Source organism: Pangasianodon hypophthalmus, chromosome 4, assembly GCF_027358585.1.
Source record: "Pangasianodon hypophthalmus isolate fPanHyp1 chromosome 4, fPanHyp1.pri, whole genome shotgun sequence".
NCBI lineage: Eukaryota > Metazoa > Chordata > Actinopteri > Siluriformes > Pangasiidae > Pangasianodon > Pangasianodon hypophthalmus.
The window spans coordinates 18766922-18792122 of record NC_069713.1 but is presented as its reverse complement, the minus strand read 5'-3'; the positions used below and the strand labels follow the sequence as shown (position 1 = coordinate 18792122).

General features: G+C 37.6%; 1 protein-coding gene across 2 annotated transcripts; it reads left to right on the top strand.

Annotated features, from left to right (window-relative positions):
- Positions 1–420: 420 nt before the first annotated feature.
- tspan5a (tetraspanin 5a) lies at positions 421–23640 on the top strand. 2 transcript variants are annotated; one of them, XM_026936920.3, is made up of 10 exons: positions 424–823; positions 9201–9251; positions 11492–11638; positions 12558–12728; positions 15144–15269; positions 16586–16633; positions 17149–17265; positions 18458–18519; positions 22576–22615; positions 22699–23640. In XM_026936920.3, exons 1-9 carry the CDS (start codon positions 740–742, stop codon positions 22586–22588), a joined length of 819 nt encoding a protein of 272 aa, XP_026792721.1. In that variant the 5' UTR covers positions 424–739; the 3' UTR covers positions 22589–22615; positions 22699–23640. The 2 variants fall into 2 exon arrangements, with proteins under 2 accessions (XP_034159892.1, XP_026792721.1); XM_034304001.2 differs by lacking the exon at positions 11492–11638 and having other exon boundaries at positions 421–823.
- The last annotated feature ends 1561 nt before the right edge of the window (positions 23641–25201 follow it).

Below are 25201 nucleotides of genomic sequence, written 5' to 3'. Positions count from 1 at the left end.
TTATTATGATTTTAGCATTCCATTATATTATATTACATTCCATTATAATTTGTAATAATTAGCATGCTAACATTGCAGGGACGTTTTAAACTCCTTCAATTTTTTTCTTAGTTTTTTCTGTTATGTTTAATTCCCTGTACAAGTTTATTCTTTATTTTAAAACAGCCCAATTCAATCATATTAAATTATATACACCCTAAAGAGAGTGTAGTCTTAACTTGATTTACCAGCATAAAAGATAAATTATGTTAAACCGAAATATTATAAATATAAACCAATATAAACCAATTTTTCGACAAGATAGAAAGTTTTACAAACACGTAGTATCAGACACTGGAGTACAAAACCCGAATGAGAAAAACAGTGACGCTGTCTGTAGTCCCGCCTACCGCTTTCTCGCGAGAGCACCGTTCGATTGGTCGAGATTTCGGTCCATCAAAATCAACCCTGTCAAGAGTACACGGAGCCTCAAGACAACGGTTTAGACTAAGCGCAAAAGTAGGCCGAGATTTGTTGCGTTTATCAGCCACCAGAGGCTTCTGACTAACAGCACGACCCGTGTATATACATTAAAGTCGCTACTGTTTGGCTGCAGGGCTGCATTATGTCTCTGTGTGGATAGTGACAGTGGGGGGGAGCGTGGTGTCGCTTCGGAGATAAAAAGCTGAACCTGCTACTGTCTTCCTGCCTTTCACATGTAAGCAGCAGCACAAGGGGTTTTATATGTGGACGAGCACCAATGATGTCAGGAAAGCATTACAATGGACATGAAGTCAGCTGCTGCATCAAATATTTTATATTTGGATTTAACATAATATTCTGGGTAAGAGCATGTTTTATTTGAACTTTGCCTTGATTTTGTTTGTTTGTTTGTTTGTTTGTTTTTTAAGGCCATGCTCGGCTGTTAGTTTGGTCGGTTAATGTTATCCAAAAGATGGTGTCTTTGTGACAGGAGGACGAGGAGAAATCACCATGACTCGGTTAACAGGACACTCATACTGATCTTTTGAAAAATATTCCCAGTAAACACAGACACACCAGCCTCCTCTTACTGATCACATGAGTCTCATTAAACCCAAACACTCTATACTGCTCCCATTTCATTCTTATAGTGTACCGTCTTTTCCCATCCATTTTCAGTTATTATATACAAGCAGCAGTCTTCTTTTCTACGTTCTTCAGAGAGCTATTAAAACTTTCAGCCTCCTGCTTTTAAACGCTTTTTTCTGGCATGCTTACATTGTCAGGAGTGTGTTTTCTAGCGTTCATGCAGCGTTCACTGTGTCGAGCGCGTTTCAGTGATAATCAGCTTTATCATGAGCTTAGGTTGCGTACAGACTGCACACTACTCTACTAATAACATGTCAGCGTAGTAGGTGCAGTTGCTAGTAAGCTAGCATGCTGTTTGTTTCATATTTTCAGATATTTTCAAAACTGGTCCACGTTGTTGCTCTTTCTCAGCTCCTAACAACCCAAGCAATGACTAAAACAGGTGTGCTGGAGGAGCCAAATATGTCTGTCTGATGTCCCTATAATAATAATAATAGTAATAATAATAATAATAATAATAATACATGCATACATACATATCTAGCATTTTTCTGTTTTTCCTTCCTGATGACTTTCTTTCCATATTCCTTTCACTTAACAGGATCTGTTAATAATACATACTCTATGGTTTATTATCTACAGCTAATCTGCATTACTGTGTCAGTGACAGTAACATCATGTATTACTCAGTCCTCTGCTGTCAGATTAAGTGCAGTGCCAAAACAGAAGACTGTCTATCAACACACCTTTAGCGCGCATTTAATCCTACACGCTTTATCAAGCCAGTCATCACTTCCATTAAGTCATATGATCTCATATGGGGGATTTCTGTTTTCCTCCAACACAGGAACTTTTATTTCATTTTGGGTTTAACGTTGTCTTTGTGCTATCATAGCCTAATAATCAATATATTGTGGTGTAACACTTTTCTGGTTCATTATTCTGTTATCTTATGTGTTATAAAGGTCTTTATATGATTGTGTTTGTACCTGAAGTATGCACAGAGAACACTTTAATGGTATTATAGACATATTTTTCTATTAGGTTCCACAAACAGGTATAGATTTGCCGTCATATAACAGAGAGTCATACTAAGATTCCACTTCAGGATGATGGAATAACTTTTATTGGCCTTATTCCTCCTGTAAGTGCTGACACTTCTGCTGCTGTCTGCCCTTTTTTCCCGAGAATCCTGATTAGCTTAGGCAAACCTTATTAAATATTTAATTAGAGCTAAAAATGCGAGGATGTAAAATTTAAAGCTACCTTTTGGGCGAAAGGTGACCTAGATTTTTCTTAATATTTAAAATCTTTTCCTTTGAATTTGTCCCATCTTCCCTAAATGAAACACTTTCAAGTTTGGTAGGTTTCTAGCGCTAAGATCTATATCTCTGTCAGCAGGGCAGTACCTCTGCAGTGTATCGACTGTAAATGTGTCAGGAGCTGGAAACTACTGGTCTTTTGTCAACACATTCCTAATGGCTGACTGAATGATATTGCAACACTAGTATACTTCTGTGCTTGCTAATGTGTGGTACAGCCAGTTAAAGCAGTAAGCTTCAGTTTATCCAGTTTTCCAACACAAATTATTCTCAAAGTTGAAATTACTAATTGATCCATTTGTGCATAAGATGCTGCTTTTACTGTGATCAGCTGTTTCCAGTATCAGCTGGATCCAGTGTGACTCTGATCAGGATAAAGCACTTACTGAAGATGAATGAATAGATGTTATTACTGAATATACATAAACTGTATAGTTCAAACACCAAATCAGATGTTTTTTCTTGTCACCTGCTTCCAGGCTTATGCTTTACCCTGTCTGTATCCCATCTAAAACTTCCCTTAGAGCAGTAAAATAAAATGTTACTCTCACACTCCTACTGTTTTTCTATTAGATGTGACCACGACAGAGTAAATAAAGCATCCAGTAACATACAATAACATAATGAGTTTTCATAGTTGACCAGATTAGTCCACATTAAATAAATAAAATTTGCCCATAAGAGTAAAATTCAGGTAATTTTTTACTGAAAAAGTAACCATGTTTAAGTAATGTTTTTGAATAAATTTGTTGTCATTTTTAAAAGAATAAGCAAAATAAGTGAATACAATTTAAGCAACCCTTTTTAAGGGTCCAGATTGGTCTTTAATTTTATGGTCTTTGGTCAGTAATTTTTCAGCTTTACACTGTAGGCCACTTTAATGCACTTTCCATGTTCTGTTTGTCTTCAGAGCGGGTCTCCAAACTAAGTGCCGTGCTCCACTAGCTTGTTCTTTCAAATGAAAGCACTCCTTTGTTTTTCTGGATGACAGTATACTGGGTACATGATGTAGGGTTTCTGTAGCGTGGCTCATTTTCCATTTTGTTTCCATTTTAAGAATTTATGCAAGGGTGGAACATGAGGATATGTTGGACAAAAGATTTATTTATTTTTTATAAAATCTACAGAGAGCAGTATTCCTTCACTAGGCTTCATAAGAGAACAGATGCTTTCATGTGAATGGTTGTTGCAGTCAGTGAAGCATTGGAAGGGCACATAATGTTTTAGCATCAAGTCTCATCGACGTGATAGACGTATAATTATCACTCTCATCAGTGCACCGTGTCTAAATATAGCTGCTCTGTTGTACAGCTACGTCCTACAGTAGGTGAATGCTGTGTACCACCTCAGCTTTGACTGTTCCTGTTTGTCTTCCTTATTTTTATCAGAAATGGTGAGTATTAGTTTATGCATTTGTATGCATTTGGGTCTTATAATCATACTAACTAAGCTACAGTAAAGAAAGCAAGCTTATAATTTAAATATAGGCAAGTAATCCTACTAGACAAACAGTCCTGCCATGCTCACTGAAGTACAGGAGGTGTTCAGAGTGCAGTAAATGGAGGATTTGATTAGGAATATAAGCCAGCAGAGATCTTGAATGGGCTGATATGATTATAAAGTCCCCTAATATCTGTAAACACTATTTTAAGTTATCATACAAGACTGACAGGAGATAATCTGGTTATCTTTGCACACAGTTCATGCAGTATATTGAGACTACCACTCAACAGCATTTGAGGGCATGTTGTTGTTTCCAGAAATTTAATACAGCTCTAGATGGATTAAACTAATAAAACGGTCCTTTTCCTACAGAATCTGATACATTAATACCTGAGTTTCCAACATGTAACAACAGAGGATTTAAAAATGTATGCACAATTACTATATATTTTTATTATTTTAGCAGAAATTGTATTACAATAAATCTTTAACTGGGTTTGACATGTAAATGTACAGTCAGTTCTAGAATTAGATTAGATTGCATTAGATTCAGTGTTATTGTCATTGTACCGAGTACAAAGCAAATGAAATGCAGTTAGCATCTAACCAGAAGTGCAAGTAGCAATGTAGCATGTAGCAAGTAGAAAAAGACTGCACATGTGTATATATATGGCAGGTTACGGTATCTACCCTTCGGATGGCTACACTACGGGTTTGCTCTCTGGATAGTGTGAATATGTTGAGCAGTAGTGTACTACAGAGGCCAAGTGAAACATGGATTTGGGCGTTGTGTTTGACACATGCCATAACGCTAATTTCTGATTAGCTTATCTTTTTGGACTATTAATAAGCATGCTTCGAGACAGTTTCCCATTTGCAGACTTCATGCTTGTATGCTACTACCTCTGCTGCTTCTGCCTAGTGTGTAAGGAGAGGTAGCGCTTATCATGTATGTTATACAACGGTTAGTTCCAGTCCACTAATTTGATTGGACAAGCAGCATTCCAAAAAGTTCTCATATTACCTATAACCACACTGGGACGTTTCTCTGTGTGGATCACTCTGCTTGTCTGTGTTCGCCACGTAAAATTTCACTTCTTAGATCGAAGCCATTACCACAGTAATGTTATCGACATCATCAACGGACACGGCAAACAATAATTTCCAGGAATATAATTTTTGACTTAAACTCTGAAAGCTCATCAGGTGAAGATGAAATAGGAATGTACAAATCACTATGAGCTATCTAGTGAGGAAGATTGCTGTCTCACTCTGTAGGATACTCTTACACACAGGGAATCTTAGGACATCAAAAACATTCAAGGTGTGAACTGCACATCATTAGAGAAATAATCCCTGGTGCAGCTACAGGAATTCAAGTCCTGAAGTATTTAAGAAATGCTTAATTTGAACTATGTTTGGTTTTATAGCACATCACACACACAATCTGTTCTTACCGAGAAATGATGCTGAAACTGCTCAAACATGGCATCCCGAGTTTATGAACCAGACTTCAAACAGTTCCAGAGTTTATGTTTTTCAACTCTCGGCAGCATGGACTTATTGCCTAAAAAATTCAACATCAGTTATGTGGAAGTGGTTTGAACACATCAGACACGGTGCAAACAACAGTCATTTGCAAAAGAAAGATTGGCACATCTGGAGGAAACGCAGCGAACCAGTTTAACCACCTCAGAAGAAAGTAACCCAAAGGGTATACCAAAAGCCAGGTAACACAAAGTGCACACGTGAGTGTAACAGCCCTGCAAGCAAGACCAATATTGCTAAACAACTATAACAGCAATAATAATAAAGACATTTGAAAATGCACTCCTTATGAGAAAACAAGAAAAACAATGAAAAACAAGCATTGGAAAGACATACTGTATAATACCCACCAAAATGTTTTTTTTTTTTTTTTTTTTAAAGCAACTTTAAGCAACTTCTTAAAATCTCTTCATCACACTTTACCAAGTCGCAAATATTTTTCTGACAGCGCCACTCCTCAGCTGTACACAGAATGCCAAGAGATTGTTTTCAAATTGTTAACATTTGGAAGTGGTTACATTTTGTTGGGAAGTGCACTTTATTATAATTAGTTTGAAAGGGTCCTTTGGCTAACTTGGTCTCTGTTATACTTTTTCTTTGAGGTTATGTTTTCTTGTAGTGCCATATTTTCATCAGTAAGGTAGTTAGTTTGGTTGCTCTGCTCAGTAACTTGCAAAATAGTAACAAAAACTAAAATAAAAACTAATCTTGATCATATCGTGGATCGTGATCCAGGCTGAAAAAAAATTAGTCTTATGATTTTTGCCAAATTGCTAGTTCATGTTAAAAGATAAAAGCATGGATTTGTAATGCTTATCCCTCCAAAAGGAGAATGAAACTGTATGTGCTCAAATTACTCATAAGTCTTAAGCAGAATATGTGTTTTTATTCTTATAAAGCAGTTTTGTTTGCTATTTTTTCACATCTATTTGTAGTGCAGGAAAAAAATACTAAATGAGTATTTTTTAAAATTTGTTTCATATTCCTAAATATCAGAAAATTAATAGATGTTAGTCATAAGCTCTTTGCTGTGTTAGTCGATTCTAAACTTCAGATTTGTTTCATTTCTTACTTAAGAAACTGGAACTGCACGCAATAACAAGTGCTCTGTGAACCCTGAAGGGCGGGGAATGAAAAGATGACCATTATGTGTTGATCAGCACAAATCAAACAAATCAGCACAGAGGAAGGAGCAGTGGACATTTGGATTTTGAACTTTTCATGAGCTAAAAAAAGACATCAGCAAGCAAAAGGGCCTTTCTCCCCTAAACCCTGCATACACTGTTTAAAATAAGAGCAGATCTCTGATCATATACAGCTTGGAAATATGAATAGAACTTCAGTGGCTTGTTCTCTGGCTATGCATAGACCCCTTGCTCAGTATTATAGACTTTATCTCTCATTCAATCTCTCTCTCTCTCTCTTTCTCTCTCTTTCTCTGTCTCTCTCTCTCTCTCTCTCTCTCTCTTTCTCTCTCTTTCTCTGTCTCTCTCTCTCTCTCTGACTGTTTGGTCTCTTGATCCTTCAAAAAAGAAGATCTAAGGAGCCAAACATCCGGTCTTCTGAGAACTGCTGAATGCTTCCTGTTTTCCCTTGAAAGCTCCCTTGTCCAACGTCAGTCATATATAGCGACACAGTACAAGTTTACTGGATCACTATGACAATTTATACGACCTAATGTAATAAAAATCATTGGGAGAAGAGGATGTCAGGTCAAATGTATGTGCATAATGGAAGTAGCAGAATAAGTGGTCATGTTATGCTGTATTGTGCGTATTCACAAAATATTAACATTTAATATTAACATTTTACTGAAAGAATAAGATTTTGGACAACATTTGATTTAACTCTATAAAAATTAATTAAATCCCTAAATCCAGTGCAAGAGCTGTCCTTCACACCACACCCACTAGTTGAACAGACAAATGTATTTAATGTTTTTAATGCTTGAAACAAAACCAACACCATGATGACTTCAGGCCTTGCCTTACTAACAGCATCAGGTTACTAACAAAATTAAACACACTGGCCCACTGTAGTGAGTGCAATGTTAAAGCATCGCTGTTCTCAGTATCAGACCAGGTGCATGTACAATGAGTTCATGCGATTAAGAATAATGAGTTTTTATTGATGCAATACAGAAAAGTGTATATGTTTGCTTTTAAAAACCCTGCAGCTATATTTATTAAGAAAGAGAAGAAGGCAAACTTTGTTAAAAGCCAGGTTATTGTTTGGTTCCTGTTTAACCTAGCTAGTTTCAGGAGCTTTCCTGATCTCATGTCATCATTTATGAACTACGCTATATGGCCAAATGTTTGTGGACACCTGACCATCACACCCATATGTGGTTCTTACCCAATCTGATGCCACAACGTTGTAAGCACACAGTTGCATAGAGTGTCTTTGTATGCCGTAGCATTAAAATTTCCCTTCACTGGAACTAAGGGGCCTAAACCTGTTTCATCATGACAGTGCCACTGTGCACAGAGCAAGGTCCATAAAGACATGGTTTGCCAAGGTTGTAGAGGAAGAACTCAAGTGGCCTGCACAGAGCCCTGACCTCAACCCCACTGAACACCTTTGGGATGAATTGGAATGCCAACTGCACACCAGGCCTTCTTGACATCAGTGCCTGACCTCACTAATGCTCTTGTAGCTGAATGAGCACAAATCCCCACAGCCACACTCCACAATCTAGTGAAAAGCCTTCCCAGAGGAGTGGAGGCTGTTCTAGCAGCTAAGTGGGGACTAACTCCATGTGAATCGCCATGGATTTGGAATGGGCATATAATGGTGTGATGGTCAGGTGTCCATATACTAGCATTCATATCATGGAGATTACTATTGAACTCAGAATGCAGAATTTCTGTGAAATGTTATTTTTCAGACTGAACAATAAATCTGATAATTGGAAACATCGCTGTCAGTCAGTCCCAATCTCACACTGGGAATACAATTTTGCCCACAAGGTTAGGGTTACTGGAGCTTTCTGGAGAGCTTGGCACACTTTATTGCTTCCTGTAAATATATTTTGAAAGCTCAAACTTGGTCCACCCGGTGCTAGACACTGAAAGGAGTTACATGCTTAAATCACTGATAACACTGGCAGTTTAAACCCTCATATTTTGTTGATTACTTAACAGTGATGTACTCTTGACTTTAAATGTTATACTGTTGTAATATTTATTAGGAGAGATCATCACAATTATTGGTATTATAAACATCAAATAAATGGACAACACACAATTCCTGCCTATGCTTGGTCCTTCTGATGGCTGGTGTAAGTGTGTGTTTACATAGGTGAAAAATGTGAGAGGACTGTTTGTTTCATATTAACAAATCGTGGTACATTTTAACACTTTTCCATTGTTCCTCTGAGGGCAAAATAATCTCTGTAAAGTTAAAATGATCCCTGAATGCCTTTTTACTTTCATTATAGTAACAGAGCCATTTTTTCCCAATAGTTCTGTTGTTACTAAAAAAAATAATGGATTATTTTGGCTCAAACAGTACCTAGGGATGTGTTCAGATGTCTTGCATTGACTCCTCTCATTTTAAGGCCTGACCGTTACCACAATGAATGTTGCATATGATCATAAATTCAGTACACTTTCACACTCACTGACCCCTGGTCTCATTTCCCATTTCTGGTGCACTCCTTAGACTTTTTTCATGTAGTGTGAGAGTCAAAATTTGTTCTTTGACTATGTTAGATTTTTCCATAAGTATATATGTAAAGAGAGATGTTAAAATAAATGTATCCAGGTGGAATCCTGAATTCATGGTGAATATTAGAATAAAGTGTTGAATTACTGAACCTTTCTTCTGTTTTTTTAGTTGCTGGGGGTGGCCTTCCTGGGGATTGGACTATGGGCATGGAGTGAGAAGGTGAGAAACTGTCAAAAACACATTCGCTGGAGTTAGGTTAAATCAAGTATGCTGAAAAATGTTCACCTTCCAAGATGGAAGTAGTGTTGAATAATGAAATGGAACTAAGTTGTTAAACAATGAAATTGCAGTGTACATTCCAGTACTGCATAGAAACTGACTCAGCATCCACTGTTAGGAGATCACAAGTTCAGATCCCAATAATGCCACAGTCTTCCATAGCCAGGGGTCTGAGAGCTTGCTGTAAATGGCCTTGCTTTTCAGAGGGAAGAACAGTCTTCCTCTAACTTCTGTCAGCTCATGTGTACAGATACAGGTGCTCAGCAGCCCTGTGACATTTCTTTTTCCTGTTTCTTATCTGTCTCTCTGAGGGAATATTTTAAGGTTTTATGTAGAACCTTGCAACAAAGGGTTTCTTTCCAGAGGACTCCAGGGCAAATGGTTTTAGGGAGCTTTGACCCCTTAAATAGGGTTGAGGGTTAAGGAATTATTTTAGTGGTGTAGTTGGTGTGCTAATCTTTGTTCAGCTAGTGGGTGGGAATTGGCATTGAATAGTGTGATTGGCATTGACTAAACTGGGAGAAAAGTGGGTAAAAAAAACACACACACAAAACAACTGCATTCTACATGATTGAGTAGTAATGTGTATTATTATTATTGTTTTATTTTTCTTGATTTTTTACAGCCAATTCTTAATGTAAATCCTAATTTGACCCAGTCGAAACGCGTTGAACGCAGTTTGAAGTGAGTACTTTCCACAGCAGTGTCAATCAGATGCACCTCTTGAGTCGATTTGTATTATCTTCCTCAAGCTACCTTTGTTTGCTAACCCAGAGTGGGCTTGATGAGGTAGCACAGGTTTTCAGGTACTGTATACCTAAAAGAGGCAGATATTAACCAAAGTGTGCAGAGTAGGACTGTAGGAGTAAAACTGTACAGGCTTTATGTGGTATATATTTTAGTCTTTTTGCTAAAATATATACCACTCAATTCAAGCCAATGCATCTAAAGTACTTCTGGAAATACTATATTTGGGTAATTTGTTTGTCCTCAGTTATTTGTCTGTATTCTGTCTCACTTTCAGATGCATTGCTTCACATTTTGACAGATTAGTACACAGTGTAGCCTGGGGAGGATGTAACTGTAAAGATAAGCATGGCAGGCACTGAAGGCACGGAGGACACCGCCTTGAAATTTTAGAAAAAACTCAGTGTTCATGTGAGAGAGCCAGATGTTCAGGTTGGTTAGATTGGGTTGGCCTGCTCTCAGGAGAGATGCGTCTGTTTTTGAAACCACCATAGACTGAATCAAAGCCAACAGCACACTTATGTTTTTTTATGCACAAAGAATAACATACTGAACATTATTCTATTTTATTACATTTACTAAAGCCAAAACAATGTTCACTATGCTGTGCACTGGGGCTCTTACATAAATGACCATCTGTTATGTCTCACTTGACCTTCCACTCTCTTTCCTCTGTTCACACTTGGTAGTAACATCTCTCTCAAGTGGTCAGCACTGGGTATGGGTGTGCAGGGATGTTTGGCAAGTTTCAATACTGCTTCATTAAGAATTGCTATATAACATTGTTTTTGAATATTACAACACAGCATGCAGTGTTAGTGTTGATTTTGGACTTTAAAGTATATTGGGATTGGAAGGGGCGTATTTAGAGTTTCAGTATGCCAGATGTTACTGTTAAAGAAAACATTACACTGTTCAACTATAAAGCTGTCAAGTCAAAAGTCCCTTTTAATTCCCTGAACACTGACAGCACAGGCCTTCACTCTTACACTTCCCCCTACACAGTAATTAATATGCGTCTGCAAGTTTTACTTTCTTTTTGCTTTTCTTTTTTGTTTATGTTCTTAGTAGTGGTGTTATTAAAAGCACATGAAGAGTGATTAGTAGAGCAAAAGTTCCACAAAATGCTGTGCAGCCTTCCATTGATCGTATGAGTAACTTTTATTGACCAATCTCTCAGTAAAAGTGCGCAACAGTTTAATTAGAAAATGCTGCGCAACAGCTAAATATGTATATATTCTGTGTTGTTTTGAACCAGTATTGTGTTTTGGCACTTTCTGGAAAAAACTTTTGTCAAGAAATGTGATCCCAAGTGGTCAGTGAGGATACATTCAGGACACATGAATATACGAGGTGTGGACCTTCTCAGCTGTGCACTGATGAGATCTTAATACTACATCTGAATAGGGTCTAACTTTGTCTTTCTGCATCAGGGCGTGCTCTCAAACATTTCCTCCATCACTGATCTGGGTGGGTTTGACCCTGTCTGGCTGTTTCTGGTGGTGGGTGGTGTGATGTTTATCCTGGGTTTTGCTGGTTGCATCGGAGCTCTGAGAGAGAACACCGTCCTCCTCAAATTTGTGAGTCTATGTTTACATTTCCATAGTATCCTTTTTAAACAGTCAACCTGGGAAAAAAAAAACTTTATTCAAATGGTCAAATCCGGAATTATTGACATTATTATTATTTTTTTTAATATTGCCCTCAGTTTCCAGAGCTTCTGTTGTTGCCTTACACTATATTCTGTTTCTGTGTTCTAAAATCTGTCATCCACCACAATGGGGCTAACTAAAGTTTTCAATACAAAATAATCACATATTAAAAAAAAAAAATACAAACACACTGGTTATTGTGCCCAGGGAGAAGCAGCTGATACTTACTTTAAAACTTGGAGGTGGATCTTTGATGTTTTGTGGCTTTTTTGTGGGGCTTTTTTGAAGATTGATGGCATTGATTAAGACTTAGCCATATATAGTACCATCAATAAGATAACAACTCTAAGCATACACTCGAATCAACAGAGAAATGGGTGTGGAAACACAGAGTCACTGTTTTGCAGTGGACATCACAGTCTCCTGATCTGAACACTATCTCAGACCACAGTCTTGCAAGAAAGAGGACAGTTCACATGCACAAACCAAAGAATATAAAGAACTTTGAAATGTTCTGTATGAAATAGAGACCAAGATCCCTCCATTAAAGTGTCTTTCACGTTGTAAGATGATACAATTATTAAAATAAATTCATACAGCATTCCTATATTGAAATATGACTCATTGCATCTATGTTTTGATTTTTGAACCTGTTTTTTTTTTTTTATAAAGGTTGCCAGTAACTCTGTACATTTTCCAATTCCATGTTATATTATGTGGCAGTCTTCTATATCACGTAGCAACTTTTCATCTGTTATTTTAGTGTCACAAAATTATTATTTTTTAAATGTATGTCTTTACTTGAACAAACTAATAATAATATCTCATGTGTTCTTTCTTCTTCTAGTTTTCTGTGTTCCTGGGGATTATATTCTTCCTGGAACTGACAGCTGGGGTCCTTGCCTTTGTCTTTAAGGACTGGATCAAAGACCAGCTCAACTTCTTCATTAATAACAACATCAGAGCCTATAGAGATGATATTGACCTACAAAATCTTATCGACTTCACTCAGGAATATGTAAGTGGGAAAGTATGTTCATTGCATGACACAGAAAAAAACTGAAAACAGGAAAAAGAAAGACAAGAAAGAAAAATAATTGTGAAATAGATGAAGCAAAATAGTGACTGTTGCTTGATGAGCGAGTAGATGAGACAGAAAGTGAGAGGAAAAAGAGAGGAAGATTAGGATAAGCATTAAAGACACCACGATTGCTACATCTCCGTTCACAAAGGCAGTGCATGGAGACAGTTACCGTAACAGTCTGCTCTACATCATGTGGGCTCTAACAGGCAGAATCCCCACAATGCAGCTCTTATTTATTTTCTGTATTATTCGTACTTTTATTTAGCTGACATGATTGCAGTGTTCATCATAGTGGGCTGCTGAAGCTTGTCTGTTTCACAGAATTGAAACTTTATCAGATATTTCTTGGCAGACAAGCCACCTTAGGAAAATGGAAGCTCTCAATAATAATTTGGCAAATGTAGTACTTGCACAGTGGATTTCTGTGCATTTTGAATACCACGTCACTACACTGTGTCCACTTTGTGCTACTTGCATGCAGTCCTACAGCTAAAGTGTAAAACAAATATGTGTTTCATCATGTGAACAAAGTTCACAAAACAACTTCTCAGCCCCCAGTTTTGGGGCCTTTGCATCTGACTGCAGTTGCCAGGTCAGTTCCTGAGAGATTCCTCGCCCAGGAATCTAAATCAATGCCGGAGTTTAGGCTTGACCCTGTCACAGAGATGACCAAGCACTCTCTATCAGCATAAGCTAACATAGCAATTGATTTATGATGTTGATGATGATGATGCAGAGCTCATGAAGATGTTATCCTAGTCATAGAATTGATCAGTTATCAAATATCTCCAGCAGCACTATAAGAAACAAAGCAATAATGGCTGAATGAGGCACAACCAGGACACACCACATATGTGGTCATCCGCCTGCTCAGTTCATTTGATCTAAAAGTAAAACAACACAGTGTAATATGTGGATTGTAAATAAGAATAAATGCAAATTTCAGTTATAAAGTGTTTCTTATCTTTGCCAGTCATTCAGCACTTACTCACACATTAACGTTTAGTATTATTGGCTTTTAGCTGTTATACTTTAAGAAGTGCTGTGTCTTGGGCCATTGCTGTACAACTAACAGCTCTGCTGGAGTGGCAGATCACAGAATGAGCCATTTCAACCACACGGTCCTCCTTCACCTGTCACAAAGCCAGTATGGATATAAATGTTATGTATTCAAATCCCACTATCAGATCTCAAACCTTGTTTGAGCTTGTACATCTCAAAAAATGGCAAATGGAATGGGACCAGTGCATTCATAACAAACTATACAAAATCAACCCTGTTATAAACGAAAGACACTTCCTTCATTTCCCCTTTGAATCCAGACACAATCAGACTGTATACACAAGATGCCTTATTGGACACTCAGGACTTACACATGCATTCCTACTGAATGGTAAAGAACCACCAACATGTGATTTCTGTAAGACAAGAATAAAGCATATACTACTGTCCTGCTCTTAACAACACTAGACAGCGCTTCTACTCGTATGATATGTATCTAGAAGTCTTCTGAAATGTCTCCCCAGTAAAAGTAAAAAAAAAAAAATTCTAGAATTCTTATCAAATAAAGTAAATGACCTTATATAGCTGCTGTTGTTGACACTGTTGAAAAGTTGTAAGATTTTATTGCTGTAATACTGTAAGAATTTACGGAATGTCCTGTTTTATCCACCTTGGCATGAAAATAACCATGAGATGGCATGGCATTAAAAGAACAATAAATTAATAAATAAATGTTATGTCTAGGTTTTAACACCGTGAATTGTTCTGTGTGGAATTAATAGACTATTTCGTTTGTCTGTGGCTTCTTTTGTCTTTTGTTTTTGTGACCAAATACTTTCTTCCAACTCAGCTACAGGGTTTGTATTTAAATTCGAACAGAGAACAATCAAATGTCATCAAATAGACAGGCTAAATCTCAAACATATCCCTAAATATGAAGCTGTAGCTGTAGGACTGAATGTCCTCTGTGGAAGTAGCATTAAATCTGCAATCACTGAGACTGCAGCTTATTAAATGTGTTTTTATTATTATTATTATTATTATTAGGTGAACATCTATTTTCTGTGCACTTCTGTTAGCTCGTGCTACAGAAGTTAAGTGTGGTTGATTCATTTATGTTAAAGCCATACTTTATGCTTAAGAGTAACTCCTACTCCTCCCTAAGATCTCCTCTGAAAACCTTTATAACACATTTTACTCCCAGCTTTTAACTAAGAATTTTTTAGTCGTAAATAGACTTCTAAGGTTATTTTAATAGTTACTCTCCGGAGCTTTCTACTGTATATACGAGCCCAGATCCAGTGGAAGTAAGACCAGAAAGAACATGTTATGATCTCATGTGTGCAGTGGGAGTGTTGTGGGGCGTTTGGAGCTGATGATTGGAATCTCAACATCTACTTCAACTGCACAGACACCAACCCCAGCCGAGAGAAGTGTGGCGTTCCCTTCTCCTGCTGCACCAAGGACCCAGCGGTAAGAGACAAATGAGGGAAAATATAGATAAAATGGATATCGATAAGAGCATGGCTTAACAGGTTGTATTTGATTTGCTTTTAATAATAGTTTTATGAAAACATAGTTTTTTTCATGTCTATGAAAACACTGACCTTTTACAGTACAATCTCTTCAAGCTAGTGCAGCTGCTTATCGCTAGCTCCCCCTATCACATGACGGCTACCAACCAGGCAATGTGAAGACTAGCGTCTGCTTCCTGAGAGATATGTTAATCCAGTCACTACATCTTTTCAAACTGTTGCTCATTCTGCATCACAGGGCAGCATAACACAGTCAGATGATAGCTCTAACTGCCCTCTTCTGCATACATGATTGGCTAGTGTCGCTCTGATTGACAGGAGAGACAGTAATGCCATCCCTCCCAATTGTACAAGTACAAGTTGGCAACAGAGTGTAAGACTTGTCAAGTTATGAGATGACGAGTGCCTGGATGACGAGTTCTCACAGATTCCAGCAGATAGAGGCTGATCTTACTGATATTAAACAGGGCAACCCTGCAAGCTCACCTAATTATTTTCAGTTGAAGAAGCTTTGGCTTTAAAAGGTTAAGCTGATCCTTCATCTAGGCTGAAATGTCAGTAAAGCAAGGTGAAATGTTGATGTTCGATTGAGATCTCCTCTGGGGGAGGACATGTAGAGCTGATTATCTTCAGCAGAACAGTGATAATCTGTGAGACTTCTTAACCCGTTTGTCTCTCCACAAAACTCTGAGTGGTGGGACTCGAATCCCACTCCAAGTGCAACTCCTGTGATGCTGAGAGTGAACAGAATGATCAGGACAATCTGATGGTTTGCAGTATCAGATTACAATAAATAATTAAAAAACACTTCAATAAGCAAGTGAGTCAGAGGAGCCCATTTATGGTAGAGCATTAATTATAATATGCCATGAGCTATCAACCTTTTCCTATTTAATAAGCTGTAGCTCATCATCTGAAGGCATTAAACATTTTGGCTGAATGTTTTTTCCTTCCTGTGTGTAATTAAATCACTTCAGCAGTCAGGCCTAGTAGATACGTGAAGAATTTACTGTGTTATTTCTAGTTAAATAAGAACATGGCACTAAAACAAAACTAGGATTTGCTTAATCTAAAATTAATTTCAGTAAAATAAAAGAAAGTGCAGTGTCCAATAAGCATTGCCATAAGCAGAAACCTTTTTATCCAGCTTAACCAGTTAACATATACCACAGTACTGCTTTCTTTCTATTCTTAAAAATGACTGCTACTGTTATTAGAGGAACTATTATTTATACTGTACTTCCTGTTCTTTAGGAGGATGTCATCAACACACAATGTGGATACGATGTCAGGGCTAAATCGGTACGTTGATCTATTCTTTTCTTTTTCAGTCCATTCCTCATATATCATGTTCGGGAGAAAAGTCACACTAGACAGCACAATAGAAAACATTTGTACTATTTCTTATGTTTATACTCATCTTGTGTAGGGGCACTGTATGCAAAAATGACAAAATTACTCACCCATGGAAAAATTTAGAACTACTCCTGATTAAAGGTGTCTTTTTGTCTCCTATCTGTTTTCTTATTATTTATCAGCTAGAAAAAAAAACAATGCCAAAACTGAAAGTGTGATGCAGATATAGTGTAAGTAAATAATCAGATATTACACAGTGAGCATGAGGAGCCCTCTGCAGGTCAGGAATTATAATACAAATTCATTGTATGGCCTGCAAACCCAACACTGCACTGCATTTTTTTCAGTCATACTATGAACATAATAACAGAGTCAATAATTATGAGAGAAATTGTATACAGAATAGTATTATGTAATAAATGTAATCTTCCTTAAAATTGTTGTGTTATTTGTTTCTGTAGGAGGCCGAGCAAAAGACCTACATATATGTGAAAGGCTGCGTGCCTCAATTTGAGAAGTGGTTACAGGACAACCTGACAGTAGTAGCAGGCATCTTTATAGGAATTGCACTGTTACAGGTAAAGTTCATGAACCCTTCTGTGTTTATCGATTAAGGTTAATACCTTAATTGACATTATACAAGTACAAGGTGATTGTACAAAGTAAAGATGGCAATATTGTGCAAATATACCCACATCAAGCACTTTATTAGGAACACCATATTGATAATGAGTGGGGTCATTCTTCATGGCATGGATTCCACAAGATGTTGGAAACTTTGATATTCTGATCCATGAATGATTGCATCACACAATTCCTGCAGATGTTTCAGGAGCTCTTTCATGCTGCGAGTCTCCCGTTCTACCACATCCCAAAAGTGTTCTGCTGGATTCAGATCTGGTGACTGGGAAGGCCACTGAAGAACACTGAACTCATTGTTATGTTCATGAAACCAGTTTGAGATGACTTTTGCTTTGTGACAGGGTGCAGTATCATGCTGGAAGTAGCCATTAGATGATGAGTAAATTGTGGCCATGAAGGGATGCACATGGTCAGCAACAATACTCAAATAGGTTGTGGCATTCAAGTGATGCTTGATTGGTATTAATGGGCCAAAAGTATGCCAGAAAACATTCCCCACACCATTACATCACCTCCACCAGCCTGGACTGTTGACACAAGGCTGTTCTGGATGTGCTCACTGGATATATTTTCTTTATTGCACCATTCGGAGTAAACTCTAGAGTCTGTTGTGCGTGAAAATCCCAGAAGATCAGTGGTTATAGAAATACTCAAACCAGCCTGTCTGGCACCAGCAATCATGCTACAGGCAAAATCACTGAGATCACATTTTTCCCTGCATTCTGATGGTTGATATGAAGTTTACCCATAGCTGCTGGCCCGTATCTGCATGATTTTATGTTTTGCACCGCTGCCACATGATTGGCTGATTAGATAATTGCATGGATGAGTAGATGTACAGGTGTTCCTAATAAAGTGCCCAGTGAGTGTATAAGGTCATTTTATGCAAATGTACAATGTGCAGCATGTGAGGGCTTCATGGTAAAGTAGTGCAAATGAAATAATATCAGCATGGCATGGCAGATCAAGCAGCATTGTCCTGGAGTATAATTATTTACCTTTCTAATAATTTATCATTTTAATGTAATTTTTTTGTATTGCTATATAGAGTAATATACAGAATGTGTTATTTGAAATATTATTTATGTAAGATGATATGGTTATCTAAATTTGCCTTCTGTTTGGCAGATTTTTGGAATATGCCTGGCCCAGAATCTAGTGAGTGATATTGAAGCTGTGCAGGCGAGCTGGTAAGTGAAACCTGTTCAAGCTAATGAAGTTTGAATTAGTGAAGAGCTCTGTCTGCTTTGCTTATGCATGCTGCATCTGTAACACAGTGCACGCTGATCCTGTAGCCTCAGTAGGTGAACAGGCCTGTTTGGTTCACTTTCCAAGTTAGAATAAGCCTTCCTTTGCATTTTCTTTATATTACTACTCATAAATAATGAAGTACCTGTGTTTGGCTTTATATTATCATAATGAATCCTAGATGCAATGGTCATTTTGTTATTTATTTTTATGTAAGAAATTTTGTAAATACTGTAATGCAGACACCATTAGGTTCTTATTATAGTCATACTTTACAATACCTTTAACTATTTAACCATGCTGATAAACGGGGCATCCCCATGACCATCACCACCGCCCCTCTGTTTACATATGAGAATGTACCGATGTGTGTGTCTGAGTGTGTGACACACTACCATGACCATTGCTGTGCCAACTCACGTCACCACTTCACTTCTCCTCATGCTTCCATCAGGGTGCCGCCCCCCTCCTTCACTGCCCACCGCCCCCCGTACAACTCCAGCGAGAAAGCTTCAGTGTACTTGTGAGGGAGGCGCTCACCTGGTGGGTGCAGAAGTAGGCCACTTTATGATTTATTTCCCCCCCTCATCTTTAGCAAGGTTCCTTTAGACATGGATGGCCCTCCAAGACTCTCCCTTCCCTACTCTCTTTCACAGTGTGGGAACATTTTCATAACTTAGCAGTAGTCAGTCTTCTGTCAGGCACAATTAGTAAAAACACATTTCAGGAATATAAGTTTTGGGACATCAAACAATTATAAAACTTTAGCATGGGCAGATTCGATTCAGTTTTATTTGTAGATCATAGCTAATTGTACATTCCTTGCATCAGTGTAAGCTTGCTTTTCCCATACCTAAGAATGATATGTAAATACAGGTTAATAAACTAAGCCTGCTCAACATGTATTCTTAAATTGTCACGTTCCACAGACTTGTATTAAAGCCTTACATTAACACCAGTCCTTAATGAACTAGTACAGGGACTTTAGCTGTAAAATAAATTCCACAGACCCCCTCAATACAGATTTTTAACATAATTTAACTATTTAATTATTAGACCTATTATTTAAATATGTACAGCAATATTCTGTTCTATGTATTGAAGCAGTAAAGCTTGTTATTCAAGTTGACCTTATAGAACTTATTTATTTTTAAATTATTGAAGTTTCAGTTAAACACTAAGACTAATATAATAGTATAACAATAATGGAGGATTCTAACAAAATAAACCCACAGACCCCCTGACTGCTTCACGGACCCCAGTTTGGTGGAACTACTGATGTAGACTCAGTGACAGATTCACATGTTCCTAGCAGATGATGTCTGAATGTAGCACATTTTAATGCTTTCTTTAATGCATTCTCTCCTCCCCTGCATCTCATCTCCTCTGCATTTTGTTTATCTCTGTTCTCTGCATGCTGCGTGAGCAATCACGCTACACTTCATTGAGCATTTTGATGTCTCCCCAAGTCTCTCTCTCCCTGTGCCTGTTAGAAGCTGGCTTGCTTTGCTAAGTCTTCCTTATAAGTCCAAAACAATCTTGCCCTCCTCAAGATTATGGGTGTTTTCTCACCAGCAGTCTTTTTTATAAGCATTACAGTGTAGTATGTAATTATCTGGTCAGTCACTTTTTGTTGTTTTTGCTTTGTACTCCAGCACACTGGATCTGAAACAATGACTATTAGGCTGAGGAAAAGTCAGCTCACTATTTCTAATATTTGGTGAGGTTCTCCTCATATACCGGCAGCTGCCAATAAAATAGGAAGGAAAACAAATAGTTGCTGGCCAGTTATGTTGCCGGTCAATCCAGAAAGCTCTTGAAAATTCGGGTGTTCCAGTCTAAACAGAGGGAACATTGAGGAAATGATTGGAGTTTCAAAACAGCTAGTTTCTGACTATCCCTTAAGGTGCAGAATGTTAAATGTAAATTTGAGGGTATTGGGTAAATCACTGCTGTTTATCCACAGTAGCATCAAATGAAGGCACCACACAAGGAACCGCACAACCTAACAAACTTAAATTAAAATTTTTTTGCTCTTAGTTGCCTGAAATCTTTGACCCTATATCAGCTCTTCTCTGGTGATCGAATTGGCCTGTAATGCCACCATTTCCAATTTCTGCTTATTTCAGTTGCTACTTGCCTTGCGTGAAATAAGCTCAGTGGAGGTCTGCTCTGATCATCTTTATCTTGCCTGTTTATTTGTCCCTGAAATTTAAAGGCATTTAAACTCTAAAGTCATTCTCCTGTTTATGGTAATCTTTTGCACATTCTACATTCTGCTGAACTGTTCAGCAAATTTAATACTTTTTTGTAAGTAATCCTCAGTGATTCACCACTGTGGTCTTCCAGGTCATTTGTTATTGTTAAAACTATCATTGAATTTTTGCTTAACGATCTAAACAGATTGTGTATTAAAAGGGCCATGAGTTCACATGGTTCACACAATATTAGATGTGCATATTTATAGGATAACCTTTAATATTTTATAGCCATTTTTTCACAACATGTGCTGAAATACAGAGCCACAACTGCAGCATGTGCATGCACTGCATCTAAAGAACCTGCTTAAAAGCATAGATTTCAGTAAAACTGTAGTTCTTGATTGCTTACAGTGCATTCAGAAAGTATTTCAGCTGTACTTTAAAATGGATTAAATTCACGGTTTTGTTTGTATCAATTTGCTGAACATAATGAAACAATTAGCAGGTTTTCACATTACATAACATGAAACCTGTCACATTTACACAAGTATAAAGAGCCTTTGCTGTGACACTTATTCAGGTGCATCCTAATGATGTTTCTACAGCCTGAATTAAAGCCAACCTGTGGTAAATTTAGTTAAATGACCACGATTTTGAAAGTCGCACCCCTGTCTGTATAAAGCCCCACATACAGAGTTAATCTTCAAGAAATTATTGTGTCAAGGCATAAACCTGGGGAAGGAAAATGAAGAATTTCTGAAGCTTTGAAGATCCCCAAAAAAAAAAAAAACACAGCTGGTGACCAAAACTCCAGAGGTTCTGTTTGGAGATGAGAGAACCTGCCTCAAGGACAAGCATCTCTGTAGCACTTTACCAGTCAGGCCTTTATGGTAGTCCAGCCACACAGATGGCACTTGCCATAAAAGGCACTGCTCATCACCTGACCAATTTTATCTGTATGATGAAGCATAGTGGTGGCAGCATGCTGTGGAACCTCCGATTGGGGCAAACCTTTCAACCTTTTTTTTGTTTTTTGTTTGTTTTGAACAGTCTGAGACTGTCCATTCAGAATTCAGACAGAAAATGAAGAAGGAAAGGGGAGGAGACTGAATGCTTTCTGAATGCATTATATATCTATAATTAGGGCTTTTTAAAATGAACAGGGTATTGCATGAGGTAGATGTTATATTATACCAGCAGAGACCAGCTGCAGTCTTGAAGGGCAACACCACTGCACATTTTATTATTTTCTGTTCCATCACTTACTACAGCCACAGCCATTTTAGATCCCATTTCATAGTAGTTATATTGATAGTAGTTATATTGATAGTAGTTATGTTCAGGTCTTCATATGCATTAGTCTCAGTGATCCGCATAATGCACTGCAATTCAACGTCAGTTTAAACAGCGAGCAGTTTTGGTTTATCAATCCAATAATTGTTGAACAATAAGCATAGCGTAATATAGCTATCTGTAATACAGCCAAAGGTCACATTTATTTAATGACATTTAATATTATTATCTAGCTCAAAAATGTCTTATTTACACTGTCTTAGTGTTTTAGTATTTTCTTGTTGATAGTGTGACATCAGACCTCATCTCTTGAGCATTTGGAATAAACCATCTGTATCGAATCAGAACCATACTGGCCTATAATTTTACCTGCACTTGTGCTAGATATTTGCAAACTGGCATAACAACTCCTATCCTGCAACTTGCTGATCAGCTGACTGATGTGAAGCAGATGATGAACACATCTGATTAACTCTGTCATTTGTTCTCTTTTCTCTTGTGCAGTTTGTTCACCTGAAGATAATGTTCCTTCAGACATTCCCAGGTAATTGACTGACCTAAACACACTTTTACACTGTAAAACTAGAACTATATTAACTATAAAAAAATTATTTTTTTCACTTACAGGACTTGAGTAATGGCGCCAGCAGCAGAACTCGACATGCCAAGTTCATCAGGTCGTGTGTGTCTGTGTGTGTACAGATGTGATCTGCACCATTATATTTTATTGTGTGAATACAGATCTTTCTAGAGTATTTCACATGCCAGACACCTGTGTATGAAATGTAAAAAATGTGTGTGTGTGTGTCTTGGGATGTTTGACTGTTAGAATGCACTACATTTCTTACGCTATGTTCCATAATTTTTTTTATTTTCCAGTTAACACTGTTTCATAAAGACACACATACAGCTATTATTATACTGATGAAAATATTTTGGTCCAGTTTGTGGACAGTGACTTCTTATTTCTTTTTCAACACCTTTTAACACATTTAAATTTTGATAACCGCTTGGTTGTGTCCTAACATCTCAAAAGATATGTACCTGTTCTTTATCAAGTGAAATTCCATAATCTTTAGTGAACAACCTCTGACACCAGCAGAATGTCCCATGAAAGCATTGTCAAGTGATTTATAATCTAATCTAAAAGGTCAGAGGTCAAGGTTATGGCTAAGCTGTAATATGTTAGTAGCAGAGAATGGCTCTGAAGGATTCTTAACAATTTAGATTAAAAACTGAATTCAACACACTTCAGTAAGTATTCAGAAAGTATTCACTTTCTATAAAAGCCAAGTATTTTTAGAGTGATTTCATAAGTGGTTTTCCATGGGGGAAAAATAATACAGTTTATTTAAACAGCCAAATAGAATGAATGAAGAAAAGTCAGATAATGGAAAAAAATCTGTACTGTTAACTGTAAGGATGTAAAATGTATAAGGGAATGTTTCTCTAACGCAGGCTTACTGTACTCAGATGAACTAATGTTTGAGGACAGAATATGTGATAAACTCTTGATTCTGTGCTGTACTTACCCATTTTATCAAATAAACAAATCCTTTTTCACCTGCAGACATTGTGTCCCACATTAGGTAAGGAAGGGATTGTGCATGTAGTTAGTCTGGTGAATTTGCTGTTGTGCAAAATCAGCCCTAAAATTGTGTCATGCATGATCTCATTCACATGTTCACATTTGCCAGGTTAAAACAGAGCTTAATGTATGGGTTTAAATATTCTTTAAACCTCTCAACAATATGTCTGAACTTGTAACTGCAAGTTTGTAACTTAAGTAGTTTATGAAAACTATAAATGTAGCATTGTCACACTTTAATTGATTCATTATGCCTGAAAATTATGTTTAGTGATGTCACGTACATATACTGAGCACTTTATTAGGAACACCTGTACACCTACTCATTCATGCAATCAGCCAATCGTGTGGCAGCGGTGCAGTACATAAAATCATGCAGATATGGGCCAGCAGCTTCGGGTAATGTTCACATCAACCATCAGAATGGGGAAAAAATGTGATCTCAGTGATTTTGACCGTGGCATGATTGTTGTTGCCAGACAGGCTGGTTTGAGTATTTCTATAACTGCTGATCTTCTGGGATTTTCACACACAACAGTCTCTAGAGTTTACTCCGAATGGTGCAATAAAGAAAAAGTCAACAGCAGTTCTGCTGATGGAAACGCCTTGTTGATGAGAGAGGTCAATGGAGAATGGCTAGACTGGTTCTAGCTGACAGAAAGACTGCAATAACTCAGATAACCACTCTGTACAATTGTGGTAAGCAGAAAAGCATCTCAGAATTCACAACACATCAAACCTTGAACCATCGAACCTCATCCAATAGAACAGCATTTGGGATGTGGTAGAATGGGAGAGTCACAGCATGAAAGTGCTCCTGAAACATCTGCAGGAATTGTGTGATGCAGTCATATCAACATGGACCAGAATCTGAAAAGAATGTTTCCAACATCTTGTGGAATCCATGCCATGAAGACTTGAGGCTGTTTTGAGAGCAAAGGGAGGCCAGTTTTAATATAGTGCTCCTAACAACGTGCCCAGTCAGTGTATATTGGTATAGTGTAACATTAACTTAAATGTCCTTATCACTATAGTCACAAACCTTTTCACTGGCATCCAAGTAAAAACCCCAAGAAAAGACTACAGCACAGTGACGTAGCTCACTCACACACTCACTCACACACTGCCGGGCAAGCTCTGTACTACTTACCAGTTGGCAGTTAATCTCCTGGATAGTGTGACTTTTTCAGTCAGTGGAAATTTGAATATTAATGAGGACCTGTTGTGGATTTTTGTGTTCTTGTTGTATAATTTTATACATTATGCTAAAATGCACATTTTGGGAACTGAGTAAACTTTTTTTTTAATTGCATCATATTCTCCATGTATCTGCTGGTGTTTTCCAAATGTTTCATATATGTGCTACCATTCAGATGGTTGGAAACACCTTTCTCAATACTATAAAATGTTCTCTGAGAGAGTAAAGCATGTTCCAGTGCAAAATAACTGACAGGCAGGAAGGGTGCCACCCTGCAAAGAGGTTTTAACCAGATGGTGTAAATGTTTTAGTTGTTGATTACAGGGCCCAGAACACTTACTGAA

Coding starts and splice junctions, on each gene's coding strand:
- tspan5a (XM_026936920.3), top strand. CDS start 740: ATGATGTCAGGAAAGCATTACAATGGACATGAAGTCAGCTGCTGCATC. Junction 11,639..12,557: donor ACACCGTCCTCCTCAAATTT/GTGAGTCTATGT, acceptor TTCTTCTTCTAG/TTTTCTGTGTTCCTGGGGAT. Junction 17,266..18,457: donor TAGGAATTGCACTGTTACAG/GTAAAGTTCATG, acceptor TCTGTTTGGCAG/ATTTTTGGAATATGCCTGGC.